Source organism: Alosa sapidissima, unplaced genomic scaffold (genome assembly GCF_018492685.1).
Source record: "Alosa sapidissima isolate fAloSap1 unplaced genomic scaffold, fAloSap1.pri scaffold_55_ctg1, whole genome shotgun sequence".
In the NCBI taxonomy this organism is placed as follows: Eukaryota; Metazoa; Chordata; class Actinopteri; order Clupeiformes; family Clupeidae; genus Alosa; species Alosa sapidissima.
Window position 1 is genome coordinate 287,295 of NW_024582155.1, and position 16,508 is coordinate 303,802.

At 39.9% G+C, this 16,508-nt stretch overlaps 1 protein-coding gene across 1 annotated transcript; it reads right to left on the bottom strand.

The window, feature by feature from the left end:
* Nucleotides 1–4,622: 4,622 nt before the first annotated feature.
* LOC121702550 (voltage-gated potassium channel subunit beta-2-like) lies at nt 4,623–14,525 on the bottom strand (the record flags this gene model as incomplete). Its single annotated transcript, XM_042084202.1, has 5 exons — nt 4,623–4,907; nt 5,682–5,770; nt 6,174–6,294; nt 11,971–12,065; nt 14,396–14,525. Coding segments are annotated over 5 exons (525 nt in total), but the record flags the coding sequence as incomplete, so codon positions are not given.
* Nucleotides 14,526–16,508: the final 1,983 nt, after the last annotated feature.

Here is a 16,508-nt window from a genome sequence, read left to right on the forward strand (position 1 = left end):
AGAGTTTTCATGGAGAAATAACGAAATAGCAGGGCGACAAGAGATGACTTAGAAATACGGGAGTGTTGGCAGGTATCCTAAAAGCAGTATAAAGCAATACATGTTATCCATCTAGTGAAGCAAAATGTGTTAACAATATGAATATGAATGAAATGTGTCTATGTAATAAAGACAAATAAAATGTATAGCCTATGTGTTTAATTCTGAGAATCAAAATCATCAGGAAGACTTTATTATTGATGTGCATTCATGCAGGACAATACATTATTTGGGACTTACTACTAACAAAAAAGGCTTGTGTATCATCCCCCCCCCCCCCCACCAGTGTGCGCACACACACAGCTTGTGTTGGACAGATACTTGCCAAACATAGATGGCTCTATAAAACTGGCATCATAGTCATTGCGTAATATCTTGTTATAATATTTTCTAAAATCCCAATTCTGTAATCCATGTGTGTTTGTATCCTATATTTTATCTGAATGAACTCCATTCATACATATGACCACTTCACTGATTTTCTTCAATAACAGTTTTTAATGAAGCATCTGATTGTCTCAACACGATTGTCTCAAGAAAAGCAAATCTGTTGTGTGTGTCCTTTTTTAAGTCTGTCGTTGTTTAAATTTAGTATGAGGACAAACAATAATAGGGATGGATACAATCTAAATGCAAATAATTGCTTCTGCAGGATAGGGCTCTAGGATTTAAACAAACAAGGCTATACAGAGAATGTACTGTAAAACAACCCTGGGTATGTAACTCTATATATTCTGTAAACTAGGCTACATAACATAACACATTACCAATAGTACTGCAGCTCATATATAGGCTACTAAAAAGTTAAGTGGTGTTATAGAACAGCATGTTCATATTTGGCCAGATATCAGTAATGTAAACTCATCTTTAGCCCAACACACACAGATCACTTCCTATATAATGAGCTATTTTATTTATCCATCCCTTACAGGTCAATCAATTATAGGGTATTTATCGGAATTATTATACACTAAAAACTACTGATCAGGTCAGAACTAACCAAAACATGTTAAATCACTCACCATTAACCAACATGCACTTATAATCTTCCACCCATTGAGTAAGAGGTCAATCTACACTTGCCATGTGTATTGAGGGAGTATCAGGGAAACATCTGCTGTGAGTGTGACCTATGGTTTGAAGTCACATCACATTACATTAGATCCCCTAGGTCTCTAAGAAGCTAGTGCGGCGTCCCCGATCAGAATAATTATGGCATGAAACAAGTCTCACTAGATTAGTTCCCTATGTTGTACTATATAATCTAGTACTACATTAGATTGCCTATATAATAGATTAGATACCCTATATAATATACTGTATAACAGGTATCTAAGAAGGTAGTGTGGCACCCCTTGTCAGAATAGTCATGACACAAACCTATACACCATCAATTCCCTAGGTCCCACAAGGTTTGCCATCCTTCACTGGTGCTATTAAATGTCACCTGCGAGAAAGTTCAGTGGTACTGATTGATGCTGTATAATGTTCCAGTACAGTATCAGTCCACTACAGTCTCACTCAAATACAATGTCTTCACGCAGCATCCTTTGGATAAAAAAGTTTATATGTGCTTCGAGTAAGCACTGCCCACCAAACTTCCAGGCTGATATGCAGACAGAAAGCATTCTCTTGCAGTCCTGCCTCCCACACACAGAGCACACTGACCCAAGCACAGGCAGATGCAGTCCGGCCTCTCAGAGAGGTCTGGGGAGCCACTTATCCTTATGGTTCCTCCTGAGAAAAGATTTTTTTCTTTGGTCCATCTCTAATGAGTCATCACTAGTTGTCATGGTTTCCTTAAAGGGACATGCATATTAGGGGGAAGACTATTTTAGGAAGCATTGTGGCTTGGCAGGATGTTCAGAGCAGAGAGAGACAGATATTTCAGACATTTCTATTGTCTAATTGACCTTGTTTCCTAGGTTACTGAGTGGCAGCACACATTCAAATATATTTTATAGGGGGTGTAAAAACGCATTATGTAATAACACCGCATTATGTAATAACTCGACAAAATGTAATAAATGTTCACTTCATTATGTAATAACTGCCGTGTTATGTAATTGTAACCCTCATTAGTTTCACCCACTTGATGTGAGTGGTCCCTCACCTTGGCTGCATTAGTATTGGTGGTGGGGTGTTGTCGGACACTCTTCCTGTAGAGAAACGATACTTTTTTCCCCCTCCCTTTCATTTTCCCATCAGATACAGAGATTTCACATAACATTTATGGCAAATAGCTCATTATCGCTTACATACAACACAGAACACATAGACTAAACTAAGAGTTGTAATTGACACCTTGAAGATTTCCGAGAAGAACTGTTTTGATTTATTTTGAACTTATCCTGTTGAAACATGGACACTTAGCCAAATTGTTCACGACAGACCACATGTCGAATGAAAAGAATTGCATTGTAAACCAGTCAGGATAGGTTGACTACTATTGCAAGTGTGATGTATCACTGTCATGAAATTTGCGAACCTCATGTAATTACGGTTGTATACATTCATTTAAGCTAGCTGTGTTTGCCATCTAGCTATTGTGCTATAGCTGAACAAGCTAGGAGATGTATTTGAATGAAGAAAAGTAATACTTGTGTCTTTTGATATAAACACTTGCTGTATGTTCATATTAAGGTGTAACAACCTGGAGAATGTATTATTTATCCCAAATGTTGATGAACAGTGTAGTTCCAGAATGTAGTGTTGCTAATCGCCGTGCGCGTGTGCAGGCTGTTTTTTTTTCACCCTCCTGAGTGCTGTGCATGCATTGATGAGGATTCAAAGTGTCCCCCCCTGCATTACTATTTGGAACAATTGGCAAAAGCATTTGCCCGAAACAGCCCATCGAAATTGGTGTCGAAACCACCAAACAGGAAGTGACCTTATATCTCAATCAATCTTGGGTTGTTTGACTTGAAACTTGTGACGACTGCTTATAGCTATATGTCTGTTGTAACAATATTGAGTTGCCATACAATTCCAGCTTGCCTGCTTGGCCCCCTCATAGCTGCTTGCAGCTATTTTTTGCATAGTTAATTTAAGCGCAATCCATGTCAAAAGAAAATACGCATCTGCATGTGTTTCACTATTGCGTTCATTTAATTGCCCATTACCAATTCAGCAATCTATAAACACATGTGGTATCAAAATGTGAAGTCGTCAGGGCATCCTTACCCATATGGGAACAGACTATTTCTATTTCTATTCCATATCCGAACACACAACATAGCATACCCAAACCTCAACCTCACCTGCTGCCTATATGGACAGGAATCCCAATGTCACGTAGCATACACAGTATACCTAGCCTACATGCAGAAAAATAACATATAAGCAGCTTGAAAAATTCCAGTAGAAGCACATATATTTCCATGTATATATGAATATATTTAAAATATGATATTCAATATTGGCCACTTTCTTATATTTTCTGCATATAATTTAATATATTCAGCATGGACTTTAATGCAAGATATCCATTTTGGGTTCCACATATACTTGCCCATTCTTGTACTATATTTATTAAATATATTGTAGCCATCTATTCAAATATAAGTTGGATGCAGCTGCATATGAATATATGTTCCCCTTGATTTTTCTGTATGGGTACACATATAAGCAATCAGTATACAAGTACACCAATTGTGACTTTGTTCTTGCCCATCTGAAATAGCTCCTCTAGCTTTGCTGCCTTCATCCTTTCTGTTTTCATTGTTGAAAAAAAGTTTTACATCATTGATGGCCTTAAAGTCTTGAGTTAAGTCTCAAGTAAGTCTTTTTTGAGCTTTCAGTAGGCACTTTTCAGTTATGTGCATTCTCCCACTCAAGCTTCTGTCACACCCAGAGCCCGCAAGTTTGAAATAAAGATTATGAAAGAGGCAAGATTTATTTAAAATAAAACCAGATGATTCACCAGCTGGTGATCGGTTGATATGAACATGTAGAACGTGGACTTTCTCAGTGACCTTCTGAATGCGGCAAATTCAGAAGGTCACTGAGAAAGTGGCTGAATGCGGCTGTACGTAGCTCTTAACCGCTTCGGTGTGTCGTCATCATCTTGCTGTCCCCCCTCCGTTCTGTGTTTGGTTCCCTGCATTGGGGTGAAAACGAAGTCCATGGAATCCAGGCTGCCTAGCAGCGTGAATAAAATTATGCGCGTAAGGCAGCATGGGAAAACCCAGGCTAGGTATGTACATAATGACATGAAAATGTATTACATTTTGTCGAGTTACTACATAATGCGGTGTTATTACATTATGCCTTGTTACAGGGGGCAGCTGAGGCCTACTGGTTAGGGCTTCGGGCTTGGATCTAAAGGGTTGCCAGTTCGATCCCCGACCAGTAGGAAAAATGTGGGCGGGGGAAGTGGTTGAGCACTGCTCTCCCATGCCCACATTCACGGCTGAAGTGCCCTTACCTAAACCTGATTTACACATATACATATATATATATATATATATATATATATATATATATATATATATATATATATGTGTGTGTGTGTGTGTGTGTGGATATTGCATTATAATTATTATTATTATTATTATTATTGAGTATATAAATATATATTTGAAATAATTGCATTATTGCATGTTGAACCTACTAGGTAGTTAAATACTGTGCATACACTAATGTTGGCTACACTAATGTTGACAATAATCAACATAGTCATGCAGCTTGGTTAGAAATGATAGGGGAGATTTAGTTACTGCCGCTGTCTATCTCTCTCCCTCCCTCTCCCTTTCTTTCTCCCTCTCTCTGTTCTTCAATTAGGCACGTGCTTCTTTCTTCGAGTGTGGACGGTTCCCCAGGAGTGAGTCAATCTCGTACACCATCTGGGGAGTCATGAGAGATAGCACCTGTGAATAATAAAAAGAATGAGTGAGCTAAGCCTGTTTTAATGAGGTGGTGCTTTGGTTGTGGTCAAGGTGTGAGGGATAATGATGGTTATGTTAATGAGGTAATATGAGGTTATGTTTTGGCTTTCAGACAGTACACAATATGAAGACAAAAACCACAGAGCCAGAAAAAAAGCAAAGTTGAATGATATGGAAGGTTATTCCATAGTCTGAGAGCTTTTATGTACAGTACAGGCCAAAAGTTTGGACACACCTTCTATTTTCAATGCGTTTTCTTTATTTTCATGACTATTTACATTGTAGATTCTCACTGAAGGCATCAAAATTATGAATGAATGCAAAGTTATTTGGCCCACAGATGAATATTTGTCAAGTTATGGCTTGCTGAATATGGTATTAAAAAAAATAGCAACTTTGAAGAAACTAAAATATAAGACATGTTTTCAGTTATTTCACACTTTTTTGTTAAGTACATAATTCCACATGTGTTCATTAATAGTTTTGATGAATCTACAATGTTAATAGTCATGAAAATAAAGGAAACACGTTGAATGAGAAGGTGTGTCCAAACTTTTGGCCTGTACTGTATGTAGAAGCCAACATCACCTTTGCATTTCAGCTGCTTTAAAATTATGATTTACTTACTTCTGGTAGGTGTATGAGTATTCCCGAAGATAATGTGTATGTTGTGTACATTAGCTATAAACATCTGCAGAAAATTATCCCTGCATAGTGTATACAGTAATGTACGTGTTGTGGTGTGACTGTGGTTACCCGTATAGCACCCAGGTTCTCCAGAAGCTGTTCTGTATTTGAGACGCCCAGTAGCACACAACTCACTCCTTCACTTCTGAGGCACCAGGCTGAATGAAAGAGATTTCTATTTTATACACATTCACACATATACACACTATATTTTGAATATAGACACTCTTTGATACGCTATACAAGGTCATGGTCATGCCAATACAGCTTATTTGAATTTGAAAGAGGGAGAGAAAAACAGTGTGGGTTACAGAGATTGAGAGTAAGATGAAAAAAGAGAGGATGGAAAGAGGAGAAAAGGAGAGAAAAAGGGGGAAAGGTGTGAGATACGTACTCTGAAAGAAGGCTGAGCAGGAGATTGACCATACTGTATATCCAATATTTAATTTAGCCATAATTTATCCTGCTTTTCTTTGTTCATTCTGCCTCCTCAAGCCCTTCTATCTCTCTCTCTGTATTTATATGTGTGTGTGTGTGTGTGTGTGAGTGAGTTTGTCTCACCTATAGCCAGTTGAGCAGAGGTACACCCTAGTTTGTCAGCCAGGAGGTGGAGCTCTTTCACTTTGGCCATCTGCCTTCTCCCCTCCTCACCCTGGAGTTTATCCTTCAACCACTGATAACCCTACACACACACACACACACGCACACACACACACTTATCTTTATTATTACTTCAGATGAATATATAGCTAGTCTGACTTAATAAACACTTGACAATAGACAGTAGCTGAAGGAATCTCTGACCTTGTCTTAGACTGTGTCTCAAATCGCGTACTTCTGCACTTACAATACCTAATTTGAGTACGTGAGGGTGTTCACACTGAAAATTCCAACGACACGAAGTGCGCTGCAAGTACCCGAATGGTGTACTCATAACGGTCAAAAGGCTGAGTGTGCGACGCTGGACACTTTTCGCCCTCAAAGGTAGCCATCTTGGCTACGAAGCGGAAGGGGAGGGACTATCAACCCAATTCAAACTTGCGATCATGGCGGCTGATATCGGGAGTAATTTGCTGGAAGTGGTGGTGGAGCAGGACCTTATAGGTCCATACAGATGTAAGTTATAATATGACATTTAATGCAAATGATCTATATTGCTGTTTTACACGCAGTACTATTATATTGTTGCCCGATATACGCCATAACTATGTTTATTTAGTTAAATCAGCGATTAGTTTTAACTCGGTACAGTGAACGAACTCGCAAAAGCTAGCTAGGAAGCATGATCAAAATGGTCATATTTAAGATGTTTGAAGTGTTGCATGTCTATATTTAGAGGTTATTGTTTGTCGGTCTGTAATTGAATGACCTGTAGCGCGAGTGTAGGTAGGTCAGGGTTTTTCAAAGTGGGAAACGAGGTAGGCTGATGTGAAAGCGATAACGCGAATGCTGGCAGTGTTAAAAACATATGATAGAGCCCGTTAATGGCAGTCTTTACTGTACATTGGTGATATTATTATAGATTTGAGAGTCCGTTGTCGGTATATTTTGTTCTTAGGGACGGACGAGGACCCCAGGGCCAATGTCTCCCTGTTTACAGGAAGACGAAACGCAGCCATCAATGGATACGAGTAAGTAAACAAAAATAAGTCATTAAATCAACTATAGTAAGCATACGTTTATGAACTATTAGTAAGTATGACCTAAAGTACATCATTGGAAAGTGTAACTATTCATTTACATTATATTGTAATGATCTGAGCCTAGCTGTTGATGACTGTGCTCCCATGATGCTGTTCGGTTGATGTGTTATGTTGAATGTTAATGTTAATCATGCAAGTTACCAATGTTGTGCGTCCTGACTGTCGTGTTTATGTTTATAGTTGATTACATTGTTCATAACCGGGTCTAACTAGTGTGTGTTGTAGATACAGCCTCACATAGACGTTTAGTGCTGGAGCATAAGGGCCAGGTCTGGCCCGGCATTATGCGTTCGTGTGTTTTGGTGCGTAACCAATAAAGATTTTTCTAAAACAACTTTGCAAGATTGTTACAATATTATTAACTGTTTTCTGCATTTGCTATGTCCACATGTGTTTTCTTTAGAAACTTCATATCTGAGAAAAGGCTGGGAGGGAAGGTGACCCCAGCCTTCTGCAAAAAGAAGTGGGAGAACTTAAAACAGAAGTTCAAGGTTAGTTGATTATTAATTTCACATGTCACTTGTCACTTTGCCTGTAAGGGAAGACGTCACAAAATATGTTGAGTTGTGAATTATATAGTTTGCAATAAGTTTTCAAAAAAAGGACTAATTTGATGTAATTAATAACGTCCATGTTTAGTCAATATGGCTGCGGTGAAAACAACTCTATACCTACTAGACTGGCTGATAATGCCACCTCCTGACAACATTGCGTTGGGGTGTTTTTTTTGTTATCCTGTCATTAAATAACAGGATCTGAAGTGCCCCAAAACTGGAGTCAGCACAGAGGGGGGTGAGGCCACTGCCAGAAGCGGTACACATTGATGGATGAGGCAATTGGGGGCAGGCCATCAGTGACACCGCCTGTCCTCATTGCCTCATCCACCCGGGATGTGGCAGTGGCTTCACCCGCCTCTGTGGTGACCCCTGAACAACAACTTCACTGTTATGTTAGTAGGTTATTTTGTTTGTTGCTTAAAAACGTTGTATGATGGCCTTGAAGTCTTGAGTTAGCCTACTGAATTGGCTGGTGGCCTACCATAAAGTTTGTGCATGCTCTCTCTCCAACGCAAACCAGATGTGGTTCTATAGCTATAAGTAATTCTGGTACATAACGTTAAAAACAGATAAATGTGTTTATTCGAAGCACACATACAAATACTGTTTGCTTACTTGACTAGCCTACTTCAAATATTAGCCTACGCACAATAGATTTCTCTTCTTTAGCCTACATAATGCATAGGCTACTCTTTGTAAACAAAAACCAGCTGTGACAGGCAGCGGCCGCATATATTCTGCGTCATATCTCGCATCTTGTAAACTCTACAAGCCCCCGCCCCTCACTCAAAAACCGCACGGAGATTCTGTAATGTGCGTGTATGTCGTTCACACATACGTCCGTATAAGGTCAGTATTAGGTCCGCAGGTTAGCATCATATCTGAATCATCCGAAGGGTAGGACCTCCATTTGACAAACCTCCGCATGTACTCCGGAGGTTATATCTGAAAGCGCTTATTAATGACAACAAAAGCAGGCTAAAATCTTGGCGCGCTCGCGGTCAAAATCAAAATACGACGTTAGTCATTCGTCATTTCCGGTAAGTGTATAGGCGTAGCACCCGATTTGAGACGATACTACTTTGTTGAAAATTACGCTCTACGGACGTAAGTGCATAGTGCTCATAGTGCATGATATCGAAGTGTACTGACGGAAGTACGGCATTTGAGACAGACTCTTAGCTTCACCATTAAGACACACAGTTACCCCGCCCCCACCCCCTCCACACACACACTAACACTGGATATCATAGGATCTCCTCTTGCACACGCACGCATGCACATACTGACCCACATAAACTGCACTTCTTGGGTAGACCCTGAAGATCCGAATGTAGTTAAGAGCAGGTAAAACTTGAGGCTGGCTTGCGAAAGAATAGTTATTTATTCTGAATGTAACAACAGAGTTCTGGTAGCCCTGTTGTATGCACAGCACAGCACAGTGTTGCAAAGTAAACCCAAGGTAATCATCTAAACAAAGATCTAGGAAACTCCTGGCTAATTATAATGCATTAAAAAAAAAATTAAAACACATTCATGTTTGGGGTCAAATTGAAGGGTTGTCTGCGTCCTGTTTCTGTGGTATTAAACAAAGAACCAAAAGAATGACATATAGAAAACCACTAAAATGTAACAACCCCTATATTATATAGAAACACAGACTCTTGTAGTCAGAATAAGACTGGAAACACATATATATCCACTCATCCTTACACACAAACACAACATTATCCACTGAGACCAAATGGTTACTAATATTGATACGTAATCCTTTGGGTTTGCATATGTAACCTGCCTTGTGTTGAACCTGCTCGATTCAGCGCTGCACACGCCCGGACTCGAACCCGCGAAACAGCAGTTCCACGGATCGGGAGTCAAGCGTGCTGTCAATTGAGCTAAGAGTCCAGTATTAGCTCGCTCGCATGCCAGCAGCACTTTTGAGGCATCGGGGAATGAGGTTTACCAACGTTACCATACGCACAGCTAAGCTAGCTGGCATCCGTTACACTTAGACATACTTTTTTTACACTCATTATACAGCGCCCTCCATCTTCCATTTCTTTAAGTTAATCAGTCTATGAACTTCAAGCCGTAATCCATGACTCCTGTTTCATTAAGGTGTGGTGGTAGCCTAGTAGCTAAGGAGCTGGTCCAGCATGCAGTAGCCACTGTTGTGTAGGGCTGAGACGGTATGGATGTTTTCTTACCGTGGTTGGAAAGCAAGAAATTACTGCGGTTTAGCGGTATACCGCTCCCCCCACCCCCCGCTACATTTAACAGCTTTATGTAGGCTCTAGGGTAATGGCTCTTGGAATAATTGTAAGTCAGTTTGAAATGTCAGCCAAATGAATAAGTATAAGATATGAATATAAAGTGACAAACAGGTCAAATAAAGGGAAAGTGTGTTGACCTCTGTAAAGGACGATAACAGCAAAAAAAGTATCGCTCTAGTTAATATGAATGACAATTCATAACAAAGCATGAAGCATGAAACAAAGAATGAAATCATTGCGGATCACTTTCAGAGTAATTTTGATAATGACAAAAAATGGTTTGAACAGTCCTTAAGTCCAGAAATGGATGTAAAAATGAAAATGCCTAAATATGCCCATATATACCAACAATGAGGAGTGAGGAGTTCCAATCAACTGGAAATGTAACAAACTTGTTTGACAAAGACATCTTTATTTTGCCCCCTCACACAGTAAGGATGGTAAGAGAAGCAATAAATCCATAACAATCACTGCTGGAGGGTTACAGAAAAAAGTTTCATCTTGGGGCCATCAAAACATCAGAAGTGATCATGCTAATTAATTAATAAAGTGGACAGAATAGAAAAAAGACTTTCTTGTATTTTAATTACAAATTTAAATGGCTTGAGTTGCTGAGTGCTACTGAGACTTTGCCTAGATTTGTGTTCTGTGGTGAGTTGAAATGAAAATGTAGCTTTTTGGCAACAAACACTCAAGGTGGGTCTGGCATACAAAGAAGAATGACTATATTGAAAAGAAACCCATGCCTAAATACAAGTGTGGTGGAAGGTCTGTGAAGTTATGGGGCTGTTTTTATTCCAAAGGACCTGGGAACTTCATTAATTGTTCAAGACGTCCCCTTAGAATTAGAAGGTTCTATCTGACATTTTGTCACGTTTTTATCCTGTGACAACTTAAAGGTGCCATGTGTAATGTCCGCCAAAAAATCAATTCATACTCCACATTTCATAAAAGATGGGGGCAGTATACCTCCAGAAAGTGAGTTGGTCTACCTTAGAGTAACAACCGAGACACGTGTATTGCAGTTTGGCTGGTGGTTATGTTTGTTATATTCTGCTCCTTCTAACTCACTCGGGCTACATAATATGTTAATACTGCACAACGGGGCAATACTTTATTAGTTTTCTGGGACACGTATACATTCAGTGCATTCACCTCTTGCCCTGACTCAGGTGTCACACTTCAACAGGTCCGTGGGACAACAATTGCTATTGTTACAATGTTGCCCGCATACTGCCTCCCATGGCCGAAACTGGTATTATGACACCTGTCGGGCTGTGGCTAGTAATTTAGCATGCTAATTCAGGTTGATATCTCTGCAGCACTATACCTTGTCATTTTTTAAATGACATCATCGCCCTAATTTCTTCTCATTCTTTTGATGCGTGTAGCTCATTTTTTTTATATTTTTACTTCAATTATTACACATGGCACCTTTAAGAAGGTGAGGTTTGTTCCGCTTATCAGTATAACTCTATGGAATTCTAAGACTTTGAAGCTCAATATCTCAGAACTACTCATAGAACATAGATAGAACCTCATAATTCTAAGGGGACGAAGAGGAATAAACATGGCAAATGTGGTGCTTGTATCCACTAGTGAACAATTATTGCTGTTATCTGCTCACTATATTTCGATATGTCTGAAAAACCACCTCAAGCGTAAAAACTATTGTGCAATATTCACATGTTTTCATTAGTCATTTTTCATTTCACATTTTAGATTTGCACATTTTCTGGGTTAATTCTCTCTCTCACTCACTCACACACACACACACACACACACACACACACACACACACACACACACACACACACAAACCTACCTTTATTGCTGCTCTGGAACCATCTGGGATTCCATCACAGTACTTCCCTGTGATGAGACCACAAGCCAATGGAGACCAGGTCATGGCTCCTATACCTGAGAGAGAGTTTTATTTTTGTTTTACTCTAAAATGAGAATTCCGGCCATTTTTCACATACTGTAGATCTCTGTTTCTCGAAGTCACTGAGTACTGTTGGTATGGGAAACGCTAGGCTATCGGTATTGGCAGATATGGGCCTTTCAAGTTTAAGTTTGGTTTATTGTCACATGTATTTAGTAGGCCTACAATACAATGAAATGCATTTTGCTCCTTCCGGCGATTGATAGTGGAAAATGCATTTTATTTTCAAACTTGTCTTCATGGTTCTCATATCATTCACGCTCTTGGAGACAAAAAATAGGCTAGCCTATTTTTTTCAAATGTAGCCTAGACGCAGATATCACCTTTGGTGTAGCCAGTTCTAATGGTTGCCGTCTACGTGAGCACATAGATACCTGGAATGGGATGTGAGCCAAGGGAGGAGAGACTTTGTTTACTAACTTTGTTTGTTGACTTTGTTGGGCCAACATCATTTTGGCCGGTGGGGTAACATTGTTGCAATGTTACGATGTTGCAATTGCATTTCAATAGAAAATCATTCAACAATCCGCAAAACATCAGCCTACATATCGGACGCATGGCAGAGAGTAACCACTTGCAGATTATCTTTATCTCTGAAACATGGCAATGTTATAAACTATAGCTTAGACATACATCAAACCAACAACATATATTAACATTGATTCATACTAGTACAGTGGCCCCCAAACTTTTTCTTCCGAGGGCCAGCTCACTATGCCTGGCTCTAAGAGAGGGCCAGAGACTCGGAGTATATCAGTAACCATAAATAGCTTAGTGCTGTGAACAACAGCAGTCTATTTTGAATATTCTATTACATTTAAAGGAAAATTCCGGTATTTAGCACTTTGAGTCCCTTTTCTGGTTTGTTTTGGATGAACTAGAGTGGTGGACACCGAAATTTTGACGATTGGTCCTGTCTCGACTTTTCTGACTCGTTTTGAATTGCCTTTGACTAGTCAGAGTGGCTGCCTACGGCCATAGTGAAACATGTCCTAAAACAACCCTTAACGTTCATTTTCAAAACTGTGCAACTCACCGAGTGGTTAGTGGTGTTCATTGATGTTCCAAAACAAGTAGCGTAGCGAAATACAGTTTCTGTCGTCTTTTATTTGCCATTTTGTAAAATCCCATTGATTTCTGTTGGAAGACTCATTGCACGTTGATATTACTGCGCCACCGTCTATGCTTCAGACTCAAATGAAGTTTGTACGCGGTTGTGAGTTGTCTGAAAAAATAGTTCCACAACAGCAAATAACTGGATTGAAATCATACATTGCACTGATATATTTGTTTTTAAAAATCAACGAACACCACTAACCACTCGGTGAGTTGCACAGTTTTGAAAACGAACGTTAACCGGACCAATCGTCAAAATGTCGGTGTCCACCACTCTAGTTCATCCAAAACAAACCAGAAAAGGGACTCAACGTGCTAAATACTGGAATTTTCCTTTAAGATTCGCCATAGAGAACGAATGGGGGAAATTACGATGATATATACCATGGACATGTTTTGCGGGGCCACCCAAAATGAGGTGGCAGGCCGTATTTGGCCCGCGGGCTGTAGTTTGGGGACCACTGTACTAGTAGATAGTAGAATGCACATTGTAACATGATGATGCAACATGGTTCACAATGGGCGTCAATATCCATTCTTGCCGGGAGGACCATTTTCTACCTCACACTACGGATTTTGAATGCTATTCATAGCCTTTTTTCCGCGTACATAATGGTCATGGTGACCCAATAGTTCAGCGGTCCTCAATAGGCGGGCTGCGGTTTGGGTTTCGGACCCAATTATCCATTGCTGGATAATTATTGAGATTTTTACAGAAGATTTCAAAGCTGTGCTAAATGTTTTGTAGGCTATTAACAATAAGAGCATTAACTTCAGTAGCTACAGGAACCATCATCTCGCTTGCTGCTACTCAGCCAATCAAATCTGTGCATTCAGATAAAGTCGAGTCAGTGAGTGAAGTTATAAAAGAGTGATGAAAGTTTTTGGCTTTAATCCCTAAGGTCGATATAAATTGTGCGTGCCTACATTTTCTGCTTGCTTTTCAGTTAGGGGCGACTGCGCTCCTAGTAAAAAGAGTTAGTCTGGAGCCCTGTAATCTGGAAAATGTCAGACTAAATGACAAAATGAATGGATCCATGATTTTATAATAAAGTTTGATGGTCATGCAAATTACGGCAGTCTTCAAATAACAAAACTGCTGAACAGAACGCTGAGAGACTGAAATATGAGAGAAACACAAGAAAAATGGGAGTGCTGGCAGGCATGACGTGTGTGTGTGCAACTGTACCTATCTTATGGTATAGCTCGGGGAGCTGCACCTCAACCTTGTCCCTCTGAAAGTAGTGATACTCTGCCTGCTCGCACACTGGAGGGATAAGATTAAACTGCCTCGCCACAGAGTAGGCCTCCTGGAGAGAGAGAGAGAGGGAGAGGGTGGGTTGGGGGGGATTAGAGATAAAGAAAAAGCAGTCAGCAGAGCATCAGTCCCCCAACCTACTATCACACCAATCCATCCATATTTGTCTCTCCATACATTGCACACATCAAATTGCTTTGGCAATATTGTTACTTTTACAGTCATTACATTATAGCTCATTATGACAGCCGCTAGTGTAACGGTCATATAGGAGTTGTCAAAGTTATTTTTTTTATTATTATTGTTCCGTCATCGTTTTTTTCCCAGGTCACCGAAACACTTTGGTTGAGATGTTCTGAACTGCACCAAATGCAATGTGTATGATTACCCTGACAGCCTCTGGGGGTATGTTAAGTTTCGTGGAATTCCGTCCATGGGGGGGGGGGGGGGGGCAGGGGTCTATCACTAGGTGGCAGTCTCGCCAGGTCTCGCTGATCACTTCCCGGAAAGTTTACACAAGTAAGTAACAGGCAACACTTCATATTTCATGAAAGACGTTATATCTCCATTTCTAGAAAAAAACAGTGATTTTGATGAAAACTAGTGTTTAGCTTGGGACACTGTTTAGCTTGGGATTTCTCAGGAACAGAGGCGTGTAGAAATACACGGTTTGCACCCACCGAGAGGTTAAAGTCTCACCTTTTAATCAAGCTATTGTATGTGTTTATAGCTATAACACAGAATATGCTGTGGCTGTACAAAAATCATCAACAATGGTCTAGAATGCTGGCACTCTAGGACAAAGCTCCCAAAACAGCTTGGCATTTAATGAGCTTTTTGTTTTCAAATTAGTGATTTTCGTTTTTTTGCAGAATGTGCAAGTTGAAGTCATGAAGAAGCCACTCCATGTTTCAGATAACAGTATTGGTTGCCTTAAAAGTATACATTTTGTCATTGAAGTTGGGTATAGTGTTGGCAAATTTCTGCCTCGCTATCTTTGTGCTGGGGCGTGTTAGCTAATTTCCATACTGAACCAAAGAGTATAGAAGTAACAAGAGGCGAAACTCAATAGAACGTCCCATTGCAACAAACGCACCCATAACCGAGCTGCAGCTCCGCCATCTTGGACTGAATGCAACACAACTATCATAGAACTTAATGATATCGGTCCAGATTAAAAAGTTTCTTACAGTATAAAAAAAAATATATCTAACCTTTTCTCATACCCTGAATTCCCCAACTGTCATAAATCGTATTGAGAAATGCAAAATATGATGACTAAGGCTATACATTTATTCATAATAATTTAGCTTCCAACAGATTTGACAGATGGAAATAGGCACCAGTGTTGCGCGGGTTTGGTCACAAGCGGCCCGCGGTCGCCCGATATTTTAATCAACCCGACCGCAACTCGGACCGCGAATATTAATTAGGACAAAATTATACCCGACCCGCGATCCGACCCGCTTATTTACAAAATGTGTGCTTTTGGTTATAGTCTGCATGCAGTGTGACAGTTGGCCATTTCTGTAAAACAAATTTATTTAGGCATGCAGAACATAATGTTTGCGTAGGAGAGAGAATGAGAATAAGAGCGCAAGCACGCACGCAACCAAAAAGGATTAGAACACTAGGATAAGATTTGAAGGCCATGGACATACATCTTTCTTTCGAAAACAGAAATGGTGAGGCAAGGTAGGCTAGAGAGATACATTGCTGGTCAAAACGTTAGCGTAAGAACTGGTTTATAATGCTGAATGAAGCACAAAGCTTTACAAAAGCACATCCAATGTTTAAAGTCACAAACACAACGAACTGTAACTTTTATGCATGCGCGAACCTATACATAGGATGTGTAGTCTGTGCCATAACATTTATTCCTGCAGGCTGCCCGTTTTGGCTGTCATACTTTTAAATGGTTTCGCAAGAAGCAGGCCTACATAGACCATAACTTACTGTCATCTTCTTTAAGAACTTTTCCCAAAATTTCCCATAGCCTATATTGCTTTTCATGAAGGGGTGTCTATTATTTTTAACTCGCGTC